The following is a 15,003-nucleotide window of genomic DNA, read 5'->3' as shown; positions in this document are numbered from 1 at the left end:
AATATCTTGTATTGTGGTGACGTATGGCAGCGTGACAAGCTGGTGAGTCATTGTTTTACAAAGAGAAAAAAAAAAACTTTATTATCCAAATGACTTTCACCAGTAAAAACAAAGGCTGTGCTTTTATTTTGTTGAATAAATAATTTGTCCTTTTTCTCATTCTCTGCTGGTGTCAGGGTCAGTAAACATGTTTATGATGGCAGGCAGAGAGATGTGGGGTGGGAGGAGTCCGGGTCCCTAATGACTCGGTTTCCACACAGGTAACCATAGCAGTGCTTGCTATGCTGCCGGCTTTAACAGCCTGTGTCAGCCATTAGTGTCGAAAAAGGAGGAGTGAGAACTTCCCTGCCATTTTCCCACATGTCTTCATTCTCATTATAAGAAGGAACAGCGGGAAGCTTAGGCTGTCACAGCTACGTTTCTATAAAAAGACTACATTAAGAGTGTGTAAGGCAGATTTATGAATATATTCACGTCTGATGGAAGAAAATTTAACTGTTCCTCTGTTTTCTTTTCATGCATTTTTGTGCCTTTCTACTAAATTTAGTGATTAATATAATGGTGCTCCTTTTACAGTAATGAGGTGTGAAAATGTGCCTGATTACACTTCCTTCAGTCATTAAGAGATAATGGCTGGTTACATGCTGACGCGTTGGAGCATGCAGATGTAGGGACATGCAGGGCAACAGGCTGAGTCAACCGAGGTCACAACACGTTGAATACAGAGACGTTACAAAATTAAAGAATCAACTAAAAAGAACATGTTTTTACGTTTGATAGTCCATTAACAACCAGTGCCACACCTGAGTTATGACACAGGTACGGCTGCTGACAAGGCGTTCCAGCAAGAAGCCTACAGGCAGTATAAACATAGCAACAGGTCCCCACTGGATGCCAGTAATGACACAAACCTTGCTACCTGACTGGTACTCAGTCACAGACCTAATTAGTTTCATTGGGGCCAAGGGGGCATGCAGTTACATGTATATTACATCTGCAAATCACAGTTTTAAACCAACAGAGGACAATCTCTTTGATGGTTAGATACATAAAAGAGACATTTTTTGTTTTATTTACTTTTAATTGTGCAAAAAAGTGATGACTATATAAGTGCTTAAAAATACAAAAGATTCCAAATATGGCATTGGAGAATGTGAAACAGCGAAATAATCAGACATAATCAAAGCAGAAATCCATCAAACATCCAGAGACTCTGGTTATTTAAATTGTATAAACGTATCATCGTTATGCTTTACCTTTGGCTAGTTTACTGTAAAAAATGTGGCTTAAGATCAAGTTAAATAGAATTACAACCCTTCTAACTTAAATTAAAGTATAATTAGATAATATAAATTTATAATTACAGATAATTTGCCTACATAACAGTACAATGCAAAGTGTGGCTTCAGTTAGCATGTGTTGGCAACTAGTGATGTGTCAATTGAGAACAAGTCGCCTCGACAACTTTAGGCTAAGTAAATGAGGGGAACCCGCTCCTAGAAGATTTCTTTTTTGGTTTAATAAATGCAAGGTATTATAAAAACTACTTACTGAGTAGGTCGCACCCATCGTTAAACAATTACAATAGTTAACCTCACTTTTTTAATCACTGGATAATATCTAAATGTAGCCTATTAAAGATGAAGAATCCTGCATATTTATTTCTTGCACCAAATAAGAAAGTAACCAATCAATATATTATGTTTGATACTTTCACTTTTTACCTAACGAAATATAAAATTATGTTATTCTGGAAATTATAGGGCTAAATAAAATTATCTTGAATAATTCAAGTCATATGGGTACACATGTCACAGGTTAAAAAAATTGCTAATTTTGTTGGATTTATAAAATCCAGAAGTACTAGATGAAGAGACGTTTAGAAGCGAAAAACTTTTATTCTGAACTGAGTCAGATGATCTGGCTCACTGAAAAGAGGCGGAATTCTCGTCACAATCAGCCAAAATACAAACCCTTGCCAAAAAGAAAACCCCACAAATATTCACAGCTAAAACGAAAATATGACCTATCCCTTTAAATTAGCCTCAGTGTCAGGTCTTCCGTTGGCCCCGCCTCCTGGTCCTTTATTAGCCTATCATTGCGCGGTGCACGTGACGAGCGTTCTTTGCGATGACCTCATCCCTGGTGTGGGATGACGTCAAATTCAAGATGGATGGAATCACGACCAGCGCGCAGAAATCTACACAACAGTGAATAAAGTCCCGGCTGTGTGGAGGAAAGAGCATATTGACGACGGGCAGGGTAAGTGTAGACAGAATACAGAACTTAACGTTAAAAACAATTAGCAGGGAGGGTGAAGTGTAGTTGGTAGAGAGCTGTTCAGGAGAAGCTTTTTCCTTTTCCTCCCTGACGTAACTCGAAAGGGGGATTGTGCTGCTGTAAAACCTGACTAGCTACAACCTGTTTTGCAGACATGAACCGCGCCGTGTCAGGCCAGGTAGAACCGTTTATGAAGAAGAAAAAAAAAACACATCCACCGGGTGTAGCGGCGGGGTAATTCACTCCCCCACACTCCAACAGTCTCTCTGTCTATACCGACTGTGTTTTCATCTCGGGATTACCGCGGTGAGGTCCATAGACACGCGCTCAACTTTTCCTCTCTTCATTTTAAAAAAACGTTAAATGTTGAAGGATAACTGTCGTAGCCTCGGTTCTTTCGCCACACAGAAGGAGAAACTGGTGACTAATATCTAAACTGAAAGCACAGTCTCGGTATGAGAAGTTATCTGTCATGAGTAAATGTAGCCACGTCTTACGCTTGATCTTATGGTGAAAGGCTCAATCGACTTCCTCATGGTTAAAATCACACGACTGAATATTCCTTTTTGTTCCCTCAACGTGGACTACAAGTTTTGATAAAGAGGCAACCAAGCGGTTGTTAGTTTTTGATGAATGAATGAAGCTTCTGCTCGAGAACCCATTGTAACAAGTGTCAATTACATCAACGTGGTGTCATGGCTTCCGGTCACAGTTTTCAAAATAAACGCCTCAAGGAGCATCTTGTTTTGTTTTTGAAAACTAGGATTTGGAAAACATAAATAAGAGAGTAACATTTTTAAAGGTGTATTATGCAATTGTTTGGTATTTTGAAAAGGTAATTCCAGTGCACCTAAAGGAGACCTTCCATATTATACATCGTAATACATGTTTTTGCCAAGCAATTGCTATGTTCAAGACAGTAATTGGCATGTTTTCAAATATGATAACAATATAAACAAATTGAATAAGTGTCCTATTACTGGGAAATGTAATTTTACACATACCTTCATGAAGGTTATAACCGCACCTCAAGCTACAGTTGTCAAAATATCCATAAAGTTGATTGATAACCTACATTAAGGCACCATGTATTACAGGTCTGGTGTATTAGTCTGTGTGGTAGGTGTACCTCCAAGTGCATCATCAGTCTCAGGCTACATACAGCAGTTTATGCAGCCTGAAAGCAAAACCTAAAACCACAATAACATGTTATATTTTACGTTCGTGTTGTGAAGATGCAAATACTGCATTGTCTCATGTATCATTTCTACAGCAAAGGTTATCAGTTTTGTAGATATACAAATTTACATGGACTGTACAATGACCAATTTCAGATTTATTTCTTAAGTGCTACATTAATTGAAGTCCTTGTGCACCTAAAAATACAGGCTAATATATATGTATGTGGTAAACCAATACAAGGTTTCATCCAGGAAATACTTTGAGGTATGTGGTAAACCTGCCAAATAGCCTACTGATGCATCATGTTTAACAATTCGCTGAATAAGGAGATTACAGCTTAATGTAGTTACACTTGTTAAATGTATGACATTTACCACTTGTTAATGTTTTATTCTAGGAATTGTTTAAAGTGTTGATGTGGCTCTTTAAATCTCTCTGCCCGATACACATTTTGTGATGAATGATCTTTGTTTGAAAGGCAAACTTTTAAAACTTCCTGCTTCAGTCTGTGTCACTGAGTGTGACTTGACAGAGCTGCATTTTTATACCTGCTGACTAACATGATGTAATGCCCATAAATTTGCTTTGTGCCTCCTTCTATGTCTTTACAGTGTTGTAAATAAAATGGTCAAACTTTGACCTCTAGAGATCATCTTGAGCAATAACCGGTAAAACAAAAATCACCAGAGAAACAGGAAGTTATGCCTTCCACCCACATTAACTAAATTTACTGTAGTGTTTACTGTAATTTCATTTGAAAATTTGTTTACTTCGTTTAGGTCTTGAATATTTAAAAAATTTTAAATCCCAAAAAGATAGGCATGCAACAAGTGATACTTTAAATAATATACTATTGTTTGGTCTGTGAAATAACAATACAACATATATAACAAAAGTCTAAAATGCAAAGATATTTACTTTACAATCATATAAAATGAAGAAAACTACCAGCTGGAACTAAATAGCCTAATATTTCAATGATTAATCAACTATCAAAATATTTGATTGATTAATTAAACCTTTGTGGCTCAAAGTCAAAGCAATTATACTATACATTATCATCAATATCATTCATGTTTGCTTGCGATAGAGGTCACAGTATGATTGGGATTGAAGACATTTTAAATACATGTATTTCAAGAAGTCTATAAATACATTGAAAGGGTTAGGTTAGAAAAGTGCTCATTCTTTCAGAAGTTCTCTTGAATTGCCAAAAAACCGAAATACACGAGAAAATATAGCAGTAATCAAGATGTTGTGACCTTGTGTATAGTGTCTAATGACTGTACATTTTTTTTATTATTATTATTATTATTATTATTTTAGATTGTTCTTTGATGTAAAATTCAACCAAGCATGCAAGGATAACTTGCAGGGGGCAGGTACCTGTTTATTCCCATCTTTATTACAAAGTGATGTTATTCACTCCAAATGATCACCTTTTTTTCTTCACATTCCTGCATTGACATTTAATCCTCTTGCCCTGTCTTTCAGCCATGGAGAGCCTAGTGCACTACAGCAACCCCTCCCATGCCCTCTCAGTGTTGGGGGTTCTGAATGAGCAGCGCCTGCGGGGACAGATGTGTGACGTAGTCCTGGTTGTGGCTGACCAAAGGTACCAGGCTCACAAGAGTGTCCTGGCTGCCAGCAGTGAGTATTTCCAGACCCTGTTCACACGGATGGATGCAGAGTCCCTGAAAGTTGTAAACCTGGACTTCTGTGAGCCTGACGCCTTCGAGATAGTTCTGAATTACATTTACTCCTCCTCACTCTTTGTGGACAAAGGCAGCCTGGCAGCCATTCAAGAGCTTGGCTATAGCCTTGGAATCCCTTTCCTCACCAACATTGTGTCAACACGGCCACATGCATCCTACTGTGTGTCTAGAAAAAGACTTTCGTTCTCTGAAGGGGAAGAGAATGATGTCCAGACAAGGAGCGTCATTGTGTGTCGTGTGCGGAATGACACAGTCCATCCCTCTCGCTCAAATTATCCCAGAAAGACTTTAGAGAGAGCGTCGCCTCCTCTTTCTACTCGAGAGTCAGCTCAGCCTCCATCGTTTGAAGCAATCAGAAACTCTGAATCCATCAGCAGGACATCATCTGAACAGGTTGAAGCTGTTGAAAGGAAGTTTACCTATCCATACACCTCCATATTAAAAGGGAATTCTTCACACATCACATCTGTAAGGCCCCAGCTGACTTCCTCAGTGTCCTTCAGTGATGCTGATGTGCAGCACATCAGGCTGCATGATGGCATTGACCAGGACGCTAAAGAAGAAGACGATGAGGAGCAGGAGCCCCACTATCACACCAAAGTGCCCTTACAAGGCCAGGCCAGTGAGCCAAGCCCAACCATTGACCGGAGCGGGCCGCTTATAAAAAGCCTCCTCCGAAGATCCCTATCCATGGACAGCCCTGTTCCAGTCTTCTCGCCCACACTGGAGCTCAAAGAGCTGCAAAGCCGTGAACAGTCGGTTGTTAAAATGGCTTCAAAAGCATGTGGGCCAGAAACATCTGCTCACAATGGCAATTCAAAAAGAACATCTCCCCTGGTTCTCAGGTCAAAGTACCCCAGCAGGTATGATGAGGAAACTCAGGTAGAAGGAGAGGTCAGTGTGAAAGCTGAGCCCAGCAGTCCACTGGCTGACCCCATGGACATTATTCGAATCACAGTTGGAGATGCATTGCCGGTCAATCTTAAAGACTTGCAAGCGAATTATGACCAAGGTTCAAGACCAGATATGAATTCTTTAGGGAAAAGAAGGGACCGACCAGACAACAGAAGGTACCCATTCAAGAAGAGCAAGATATTCAAAGAACATCCCATGGCGATGGATGAGAACTTGTTGGATAGAGTACCTCAGAGTGACAGCAGCGACTTGAATGAGAACAGTGCAGAGCCACCTCAGAACAAAATCTTCAAATGCTGGAATTGTTTAAAGGTTTTCAGGTCCAGTGCTGGGCTACATCGTCATGTGAATATGTATCACAACCCTGAAAAGCCGTATGCTTGTGAAATCTGCCACAAGCGCTTCCATACAAACTTCAAAGTGTGGACTCACTGCCAAACTCAGCATGGTGTAGTACAAAACCCAGCCTCATCCTCCAGCTCCTCTGTACTGGATGAGAAATTTCAAAAGAAGTTGATTGACATTGTGCGAGAGAGGGAAATAAAGAAGGCTTTGCTTTGGAAGTTAAAGAGAAATAAACAGGGTTTGCAATCTCCTGCACTCACCAAAAAGAGATCTAGGCCAAGCTTCATATGTCCTTACTGTGGAAAAGTGTTCGTGTTCCAGTCTCAGTACAGACAGCATTTAAGGACACATCCTGCTGATAAAGCTGACGAGGACACCGCAAACGAGAGCATCCTTTACCAGGAACAGGATGACATCAGTCAACAGAAGAGCACAGACGCTGGCGTTTACTCCTGTAGACTTTGTAACATGAAGCTGTCTTCACTCTTCGAACAGGGCGACCATGAGAGAGGATGTCGACATGCAACCGTATGTCCCTACTGTGGCCTCCGCTTCTCCAGTCCGACAGTCAAGAAGGACCACGAGGCACATTGTAAGTACAAGAAACTAACGTGCCTGGAATGCATGCGGACCTTCAAGTCGTCCTTCAGCATATGGCGTCACCAGGTGGAGGTCCACAACCAAAACATGATGACTGTTAAGGACCAGATTCAACTGCAGGAACAAGAGAACAACGATGAGGCGTCTGAAATGCTCAGAGAGGATCATTACCGAGAAGAGCCTCTGGCAACTGGGAGCTCAAGAGAAACGATCAGTTACAGTGACTCCTCAGGTCCACCCATGTACGACTCTGAAGACTCCTCATCTTATGTGCCTGAGGACCTGAGCATGGGCCACCATGGCAGGCTGGTAGTGAAGGAGGAGCCGTTGGAGGAGGCTGTGAGCGAGAGGGATAACACAGAATCTGCCAAACTTGCGCCTGAGGAACCCGGTGTGTGGCCATGCGAGAAATGTGGCAATCTTTTTAGCTCTCGCAAAGACCTGGAACGACACCAGGAGCTGCTATGCCACATCAAACCGTTCATCTGTCACATCTGTAACAAAGCCTTCAGGACCAACTTCCGCCTTTGGAGCCACTTCCAGTCCCACATGTCGACTGCTAACGAACCTGGAGCCAAAGAAATCGACAGACATCCCTCCCCTCTGTCTCCCTCTCCTCCCACAACCCCTCAGAACTCTGAACGCCGCTCCCCACAGGCCTCCGTGCTCAAGTCCACCCAGACGGCACCAGTCCCTGCAGCAGTAGCTGAAGAGTCCAGCAGCCCTGAGCCCTGTAGCTCATCAGTTAGCCAGACGAAGAGGCCTGAACTAGAGCGGCAATCTAGCAGCCACAGCCCTCTGTCAAGGTCGAACAGCATGGAGAATCCAGGAGGCCCTCAGGAATCTGACACGCTCTTTTACCATGCACCGTCCCTCTCTGCCCTGACGTTCAAGAGGCAGTACATGTGCAAACTCTGCCACAGGACCTTCAAGACGGCCTTTAGTCTCTGGAGCCACGAGCAGAGTCACAGCCACATGTAAGCATCAGACAAGTTGTAGTTCCTCTTGAGAGACAATAGTAGAATAAACACACCTCAGCCTACACAAAGGAAGACTCTGAATGTATAGCTTATTTGCTTGCCTCCAATGTCATATATTAAAGTGGCCATGTTCATAGAGGTGTAAACGTGAATGTGCAATCAAGTGCTAGATTTCTCTGTGAGATGAGATTGATTATGAATTGTTTTTTTTACTTTCCAAATGAGATATAAGCATTTATCTATTTTAAACATCTTTTAGTTGTTTACTTGTTCTTATATATATGTAAGTGGTGTTGAGAAAACAAGGTAGAGAGTTGAAGTACCCATAATAATTCCAGATGTACCACTTTCGATTAGAGTTGTTCCAACACCGATACTTTTGCGATACCTATACCAGTATCAAACACCTTCGATACAGCCCAATATGCAGAATTTAGGTATTGGCAAGTATGCCAGTCACTGTATGGATCAAGTCCTGTGATTTATTAGCCCCAAAGGAAATCAACGTCTTTTAATTGAAATAAATGTGCTGCTCCAAAACAGTAGCTTGTACATCAAGTTGAGCTGTGGTGCAAACATAGTTGTTTCAAATCTTTGCTGCCACCATGCATGATGGCTGCAGGTGGTAACTCCTGCTTAAGAGCGGAGAAGAACTTATTTCACCTGATTTATCACTTTATGATACCAAACATTAACAGTGCTGTTTTAGCAGACAATGTTACTTTAGTCAGACTAAGAAAAGTTATAATGACAACGTATGGGCAATAATTTACTGTGGAAAAACCCACCAATAAACAGGCAATGTCTGCCGTATGTAAGGCTTCAGGCTTGGAGGGACTGTTGCCGTATGGGGGTTATTACTATACAGTTGTTAAAATATAATTATATGTAACATTTTTCACACTGGTTTTGGATCAGTACTTGATTAGGCCAATACACAAATTCAGGTATTTGAATAGGTATCGGGAAGGCAAAAATGGTATTGGAACATCTCTGCTTTTGACCTAAAGGAACAATGAGGAAACGGTTCAACTTTATACATTGTTTTCTCTGATTATGGAAAAAGTGCTTTACATTTCTGGAGGTTGCAGTCGAATTCTTGAGTAGTGCTTTTGTATCAAATCTATCTCTTGATGTGAGTGATATCCCTTAAGATAATATTGGTGGCCTCAACAATGTATTCAATATGCACTTTGTGAAACAGCTTCAGTCTGTTATAGGGGGACAAAGTACAAAATGTTTGCTTGCAGAAGTAGAAATTATGAATTGGCCCAAAATTTCTATCTTCAAATGAGCATTCTTTTTCTTTTGTTCTCTCAAATTTGCCTTTTGTCATTTGTTGAATGAAACTTTTAGTATAATAATTATGAAGTGAAATCGCACACTGTACATCAAACACATCTCAGATACCTTGTTGTTTTAGACTTAGCATTTCATTTTGTAGCCTTTTTAAAATTGCTTAATTCAGTACTTCTTATTACCAGACTGGTGAATCATTTTTATGTGCATACAAATTAATGAGGCAGTGCAATAATCGGTCAAATGATAAGGGGAAGTTGTGTATTCTTTTACAGGATAATTGAAAAAAATGTGCACAGGTGCTTAGACCAGATAACTAGTACAATTTGGGAAATTGTCAGTAAAATTGTGGACTGAGTTGATTTGTCAGCATCCTAAATAAAGTATTTGAAATTAATTAAAAATATGTATAGCAGGCTAAAGTTCAGATATTTTTATTTTTTTGTTTTCATAATTTATGACTATGAAATTTATAAATATGAAAATTGTGTTTGTATTCAAAATTGTCGCAATTTATGAATCACAGATGTCCGCCAATCCAGTGCAGCACCAGTGTTATATATATTCATATATATACATACACAGATAGATTTGTGCATTAAAATACATTAGGAAATGAAACAAGCTTTACAATGCTTCGATGGCCTTATGCAACTTTAAAAATGATTTGTCAATATTATTTCACATAAAAGCACAATAGAGTTTCAGACTTATGACTCAGGCTTTTCAAGGTGAAGTCAAGAAGAGGGAGGCATAAGAAAACAAATCTTTTATTCTACCAATGTTGAGATTTATTATTAAAGAATGTGTTTTGATTGTATTCCAGCCGTTAAACAACTGTATTCTTGTACAAATATATACTTCTGCTTTGGCTAGATGGATTAGAACTTTGTCATAAATTATTACGATTGCTTCGTATTTTGGAGATGTTGCATTCAAAGAGTGCTCCACAGAAACTATGGGAAATTGTATTTCCTCTAAATGAGCAACGTGAGCTGCATTGTGATGTTTAATTCTTTGAAGAACTTCTGTATTGATGATAGTGCTCTTAATTTCTTGTGATAAAAACTTCCAGAAAGTTTCACAGAAATGATTAGATTTGTGTATATGGAAATGTTTGTATCTTCGATTTTGTACCAATTTTGTTAGTAAACAAAAGGTTTATCTTTTTAGTATTCCTGTGCTCTCACTGCAATAATGAATATTTGTATCAGCATCGGTTGCTTTAATGTTGCTTTTGGAGACTTGCAGCTGTTTTGTGTTTAGGTTTTTCTACAGTTTTTGTGCTTCATTTCTGTAATAAAGAGTAACATGGAGTATAAATACAACCACTTGTGGTACTAAGATTATTGGGTGATCATGCACAACTATCTGTGTTCTCAGTGTGAAAAAAACTGCAAGAAAAATAGAGAAGATCTGATTTGCCTAATATTATCAGACAAATGAAGGATGGAGAATATCCCATTGAAGTGTAAAATAAAGACATTTTATTCTGCTCAAAGTCCTGCAGATTCTCCCCCTGCAAATGAAATAAACATTCCAACTACATTTGCAGGACTTCATATATCTCTGTGAACTCTGTCTCGTACCACTTAACATTGTTTTAAGTGAAAATGCAACATTGGAACTCTGAACTGACCCTTTACCCTTATATACTATTACTTCAAATGTATTCACTTTCAGGACTTACTGAGTCCTCTTTGCTTTAAAGTATTTCAAAGCAGAAATGAGAGGGTCGGGGAGCAGTATTTCCATCATAAGAAATGTCTAGGGCCATGGATTTAGTGCTACACATTTCCCAGGGTCTTAATTTTAGCTTAGGTATATGTCTTTAATTACTTTACAAATATATTAAGGCATTACGTTTTTGTTTAAACCGAGTGTAGTCAATTTATTTTAGAATTTGTTAGTTATATTTGTAAGAATTTTCTTTACATCCAGACAGCAGTGAATTAACCAAACGCTCTGACCAATACATAAATAAAGGGGTCATCTTTCTTCGGTGAAGGCCTGTAAAGTTTTAGTTTTTCTACGTACTTACCTGCACCCACTCCGCATGTGAACTCATTGCACATGATTTGAGTCTTTGAAAAGCTAAAATTAGCAGGCTAGTTTCACAAGAAGGCAGAGGAAGGTAGTTTCATAGGGTTAATGATGACAGGGATGTGCTGCGCTCCTCTCCCAACTCCTCCCTTTTGGACGTGTCCTGTTTACAAGCACAGGCGCAAACTAGGATCCAGTCATCAACGAGACCGGTGAGGCAAATAGGAGCTTGTTGATAAATCTACCTATGAAACTTTGTGAAAACAGACACACACATGCCATCCTGTTGGCAGAAAACCCTGAGCCAGAGGGGATGTTTTCAGGCCATTGGCCACAGTGACAAATTCTGGCTGGAAACTCCGGAGTGAACTTGGGAGGAGTTTGCTTTAACTTGGAAAAATGGCCAACTGGAAATCCTGTCCTGCCCATGTGTAAGGTCACACTCTCTGCAAATGTGTGACCAAAGAGGAAGTTGAGGAAATGTGTTCTCAAACTCATGCAAAGCATTTGCATTAAAAGACATGAGATTTATTTTTCTTACATAATCCAGTCTTGTGTGTTCCTCTTTGCCAGTGTTTTCTTCTCATCATGTATGGAATAATACTATGAATGTTTAGTTTGAAAGAGTTATGGCTGAAAGAGTTAATTCCCGCTTTTACAATGAACATTTATTGCCAAAGATGAATTTAACTGATATAAACTGTGACTTGCTTCTGTGCCAAAGTTGCTTTCCTAGATGGTGGAAGGAATAGATTCATTTGAAGAGAATGCTTGCAAACCAAAATAGAATTAAAACAAACATTACATAATCAACAATCTTAAGGTACAAGCAATAATCGAACCACAGCGGACATCACAGAAGAAAGCGATTACGTGCTTACTCTGCTGTTTTTGAACATAAAGAGACTGCCTGACTATAAATGCAGTTGAATCATCCAGATCTTTTCTCGCTCTGTCTTCGAACAGCCTCACAGAGCCAGAGTGTCTTTAATCAGCCTTCTCATCGTTGTGCTCACAGATGTGCCCAGAGAGTCAGTGATCTGAAAAGTGATTTTGTAAAGGTAGGGCTGGACATCTTTGAGACTGGTGTCAAACACATTGTCCACCTCAGACTGGGTGGGCATCTTCGGCAGGTATTCGTGGCGGTTTATGACCTCAACAACGTTGATGACCTTCTCGCCCAGCTTCTCACCCACTTTCTCCCTGCAGATCTGCCTCTCTTGCTCATTGGCCAGGTTCACAACGTTGACCTTGATGCTCCACACTTCCCAGGGGATACACTCGTCAGAAAAAGGCCAGCGGGACTTCTTCTTCTGGTAAAACTCCAGGGAGATTTGCCCCATGCCATCGCTGCCAGAGTTGCTCAAAGCATCCTGTAAACAAAACATAATGTTGTAACTTAATTACAGACTGAAGGTCAAGATAAAAGATAGGACAAGTACATAGAATAAGTTGCATACAAAAGCAGAATTAAAGCTCCTTTGACGAACTTTTGGTTTGTGATGATTTTGGAGACCCCTGTGGACAAAGCCATACCTCTTATCTCTGCTGATTTTGTCCTGTACAGTCATATGTATCACTCACTCTACATGTTTACCCTGGCAAATGTAAACAAAGGCAGTGTGCAGTAAATCGCTTCGTCTGAAACCTACCCCCCCACCAACAGTTTCAGGCATTAAAAATAACTATATAGAAATAATCAATCTTGTAGCTGATGGTCTGGTTTACTTTTGTAGATCATATACAGTAATCAGAATTAATTTCAGTCTGTTTCATAACCAGCAAAAAACTCCTCACAGGAGCTTTAAAGTTCAAAATATATATCTAAAGTCTTGCAGAGGCATTTAGCAATACAGCCAGAGCTGGGATTGGTTGTGTGTCCTTTGACACCTAAAGTCATTAATGTTTTAAAACCAATTTGAGTTCTTTTCAGGGATATCAAGTTAACAAATAACTTCATTCACAATATTTATTAAAACTGTTTTGCAGACACAAACATCACACTTGCACGACACCATCTAGGTCGCCTAAGTAATGTTTTCATAGCATTATTATAAGCTACTTCAAGTCACAGTAAGCTTGCATATAACAAAGTCGTCAAATTATAGGCCTTCCCCTGCATTACAGTCCACAATCACATGCTGAAACCACCAGTTACCTTGAATTCAGACACAGCTTTCCTGATCACTCTGTCCAGCTCCTCCGAGGACACCCTGACAAAGGTGAAATCGATGAAGTCGCAGTCGATGTCCAGAGTCCCCACGGTGCCGATGGAGTAGGTGCCCTCTTTTTTATAGTGAAACTTCCCGGTGCTTCGATGCAGTAAAATGGTGTGCAGCAAAGCCAGCATAGATTCCTCCACCTGCCTCGACTCCACCGTTACCTCAAGCACTTCCGATCGGCAATTCATGGCGAAATAATATTTATTTCCATTTACAAGCGACGACACAAGCAGGCTGAGTATGGCTACTGTATGCCAGCTCGATCACGTTAGGTGAAGAAGATATCGTTTGTTTACCTCTACGAAGGGGCGGGGCCTATCCTACACTGTGTCTTCACAGAATATTATACACGAAGTATTTTCCATAAAGGCTACCCTACATCCGAATATACTTTGTAAGGAGTGAGTATATGGACATCGTTACGAAGGCTAACTAGCTGGCAAGCTAAGTGTTTGCTACAATTGGGACAGGAAGATGTGGTAATGATGACAGCGAACAACCTACGGCAAGTCGTGTAGTTAAAAAACATCCTATTGAGTGTTTTCTTCCTTGACTGCGACTTTTTAATAGTGTTTTAAATTTATAGTACAGAACAAAACCCCATTTCTGTTTCAATTATGATTTCTAGGTACCATATTACATGCTAAATTCAGAATTTTGAACGACAATGGACAACAACAAACTATCACATTTTTCGCGATGCCTTCTGGGAACTGTAGTTTCTACCACATATCATTTTCCGGAAGGCAACTTTTTACAGAAACCCTGCATTCACGTACTCCTTGAATGCTCGGACATCTCATGCTTGGAAGTCGTTCTTGCGACTTCGGTGTGTTCACAAGCTTACAAGTTTTAATGGTGAACAACATTGACCCCTGAAAGAGAATGTATACTTTTTTATAGTTCAGAACCTTAGTGATTTTATTATATGTACAAGAGAAAAGATTTACAAACTAATACCACACTAAATATTATATGTTAGCAAAATAATAATAATAATAATAATATGAAAAATATGAATTCATTAAAAAAAAATAGCCATTAAAAAAAACTGTTGTTCACCTATTTTCAGTGTTATATAACATCAAGATCATCAAATTTGCAAGTCGGATACCAGACTTTCCTCCGACTTTCAGTTGTTGTTTCGACTGAAGGCGGCGTTCACGTAAATTTGTTCTGTCGGCAACTCAAGTTTCCGATTATTCAGACACCACATAAATGCAGGGAGATAACAACAGCACGATGTACGGAAAGTCGCGAAGGTCAAAACACCATGTTGAGTGTTTTAATTTAACTGCGCCTTTTGAAATGGGTTTTCATTATTTAACATGGCAAAAAAACTTAATTCATGATCAAACACAACTACTAGGTGGCATACCTTTGCCTAAGTTGGAAAATACACGTAGTTTTGCGCGATCACCA

The 15,003-nt window shown here is 39.7% G+C and overlaps 2 protein-coding genes across 2 annotated transcripts; one reads left to right on the top strand and one right to left on the bottom strand.

Moving 5' to 3' along the window:
- Positions 1–2,183: 2,183 nt before the first annotated feature.
- On the top strand, positions 2,184–10,634 carry zbtb21 (zinc finger and BTB domain containing 21). The gene is made up of 2 exons (XM_069672881.1): positions 2,184–2,262; positions 4,957–10,634. The coding sequence occupies exon 2, from the start codon at positions 4,959–4,961 to the stop codon at positions 8,016–8,018; it is 3,060 nt and encodes a 1,019-aa protein (XP_069528982.1). The 5' UTR covers positions 2,184–2,262; positions 4,957–4,958; the 3' UTR covers positions 8,019–10,634.
- Positions 10,635–12,005: 1,371 nt separating this feature from the next.
- Positions 12,006–14,069, bottom strand: atg101 (autophagy related 101). The gene is made up of 2 exons (XM_069672882.1): positions 13,518–14,069; positions 12,006–12,732 (listed from the first exon to the last, which is right to left on the bottom strand). Exons 1-2 carry the CDS (start codon positions 13,767–13,769, stop codon positions 12,328–12,330), a joined length of 657 nt encoding a protein of 218 aa, XP_069528983.1. The 5' UTR covers positions 13,770–14,069; the 3' UTR covers positions 12,006–12,327.
- Positions 14,070–15,003: the final 934 nt, after the last annotated feature.

The sequence above is a fragment of the Semicossyphus pulcher genome, unplaced genomic scaffold, assembly GCF_022749685.1.
Source record: "Semicossyphus pulcher isolate SPU_LCO1_2020_fin unplaced genomic scaffold, fSemPul1.0.p SCAF_10, whole genome shotgun sequence".
Lineage (NCBI taxonomy): Eukaryota > Metazoa > Chordata > Actinopteri > Labriformes > Labridae > Semicossyphus > Semicossyphus pulcher.
Note: the sequence above shows the minus strand (reverse complement) of the source record. Positions and strands in the feature narration are given on the sequence as shown.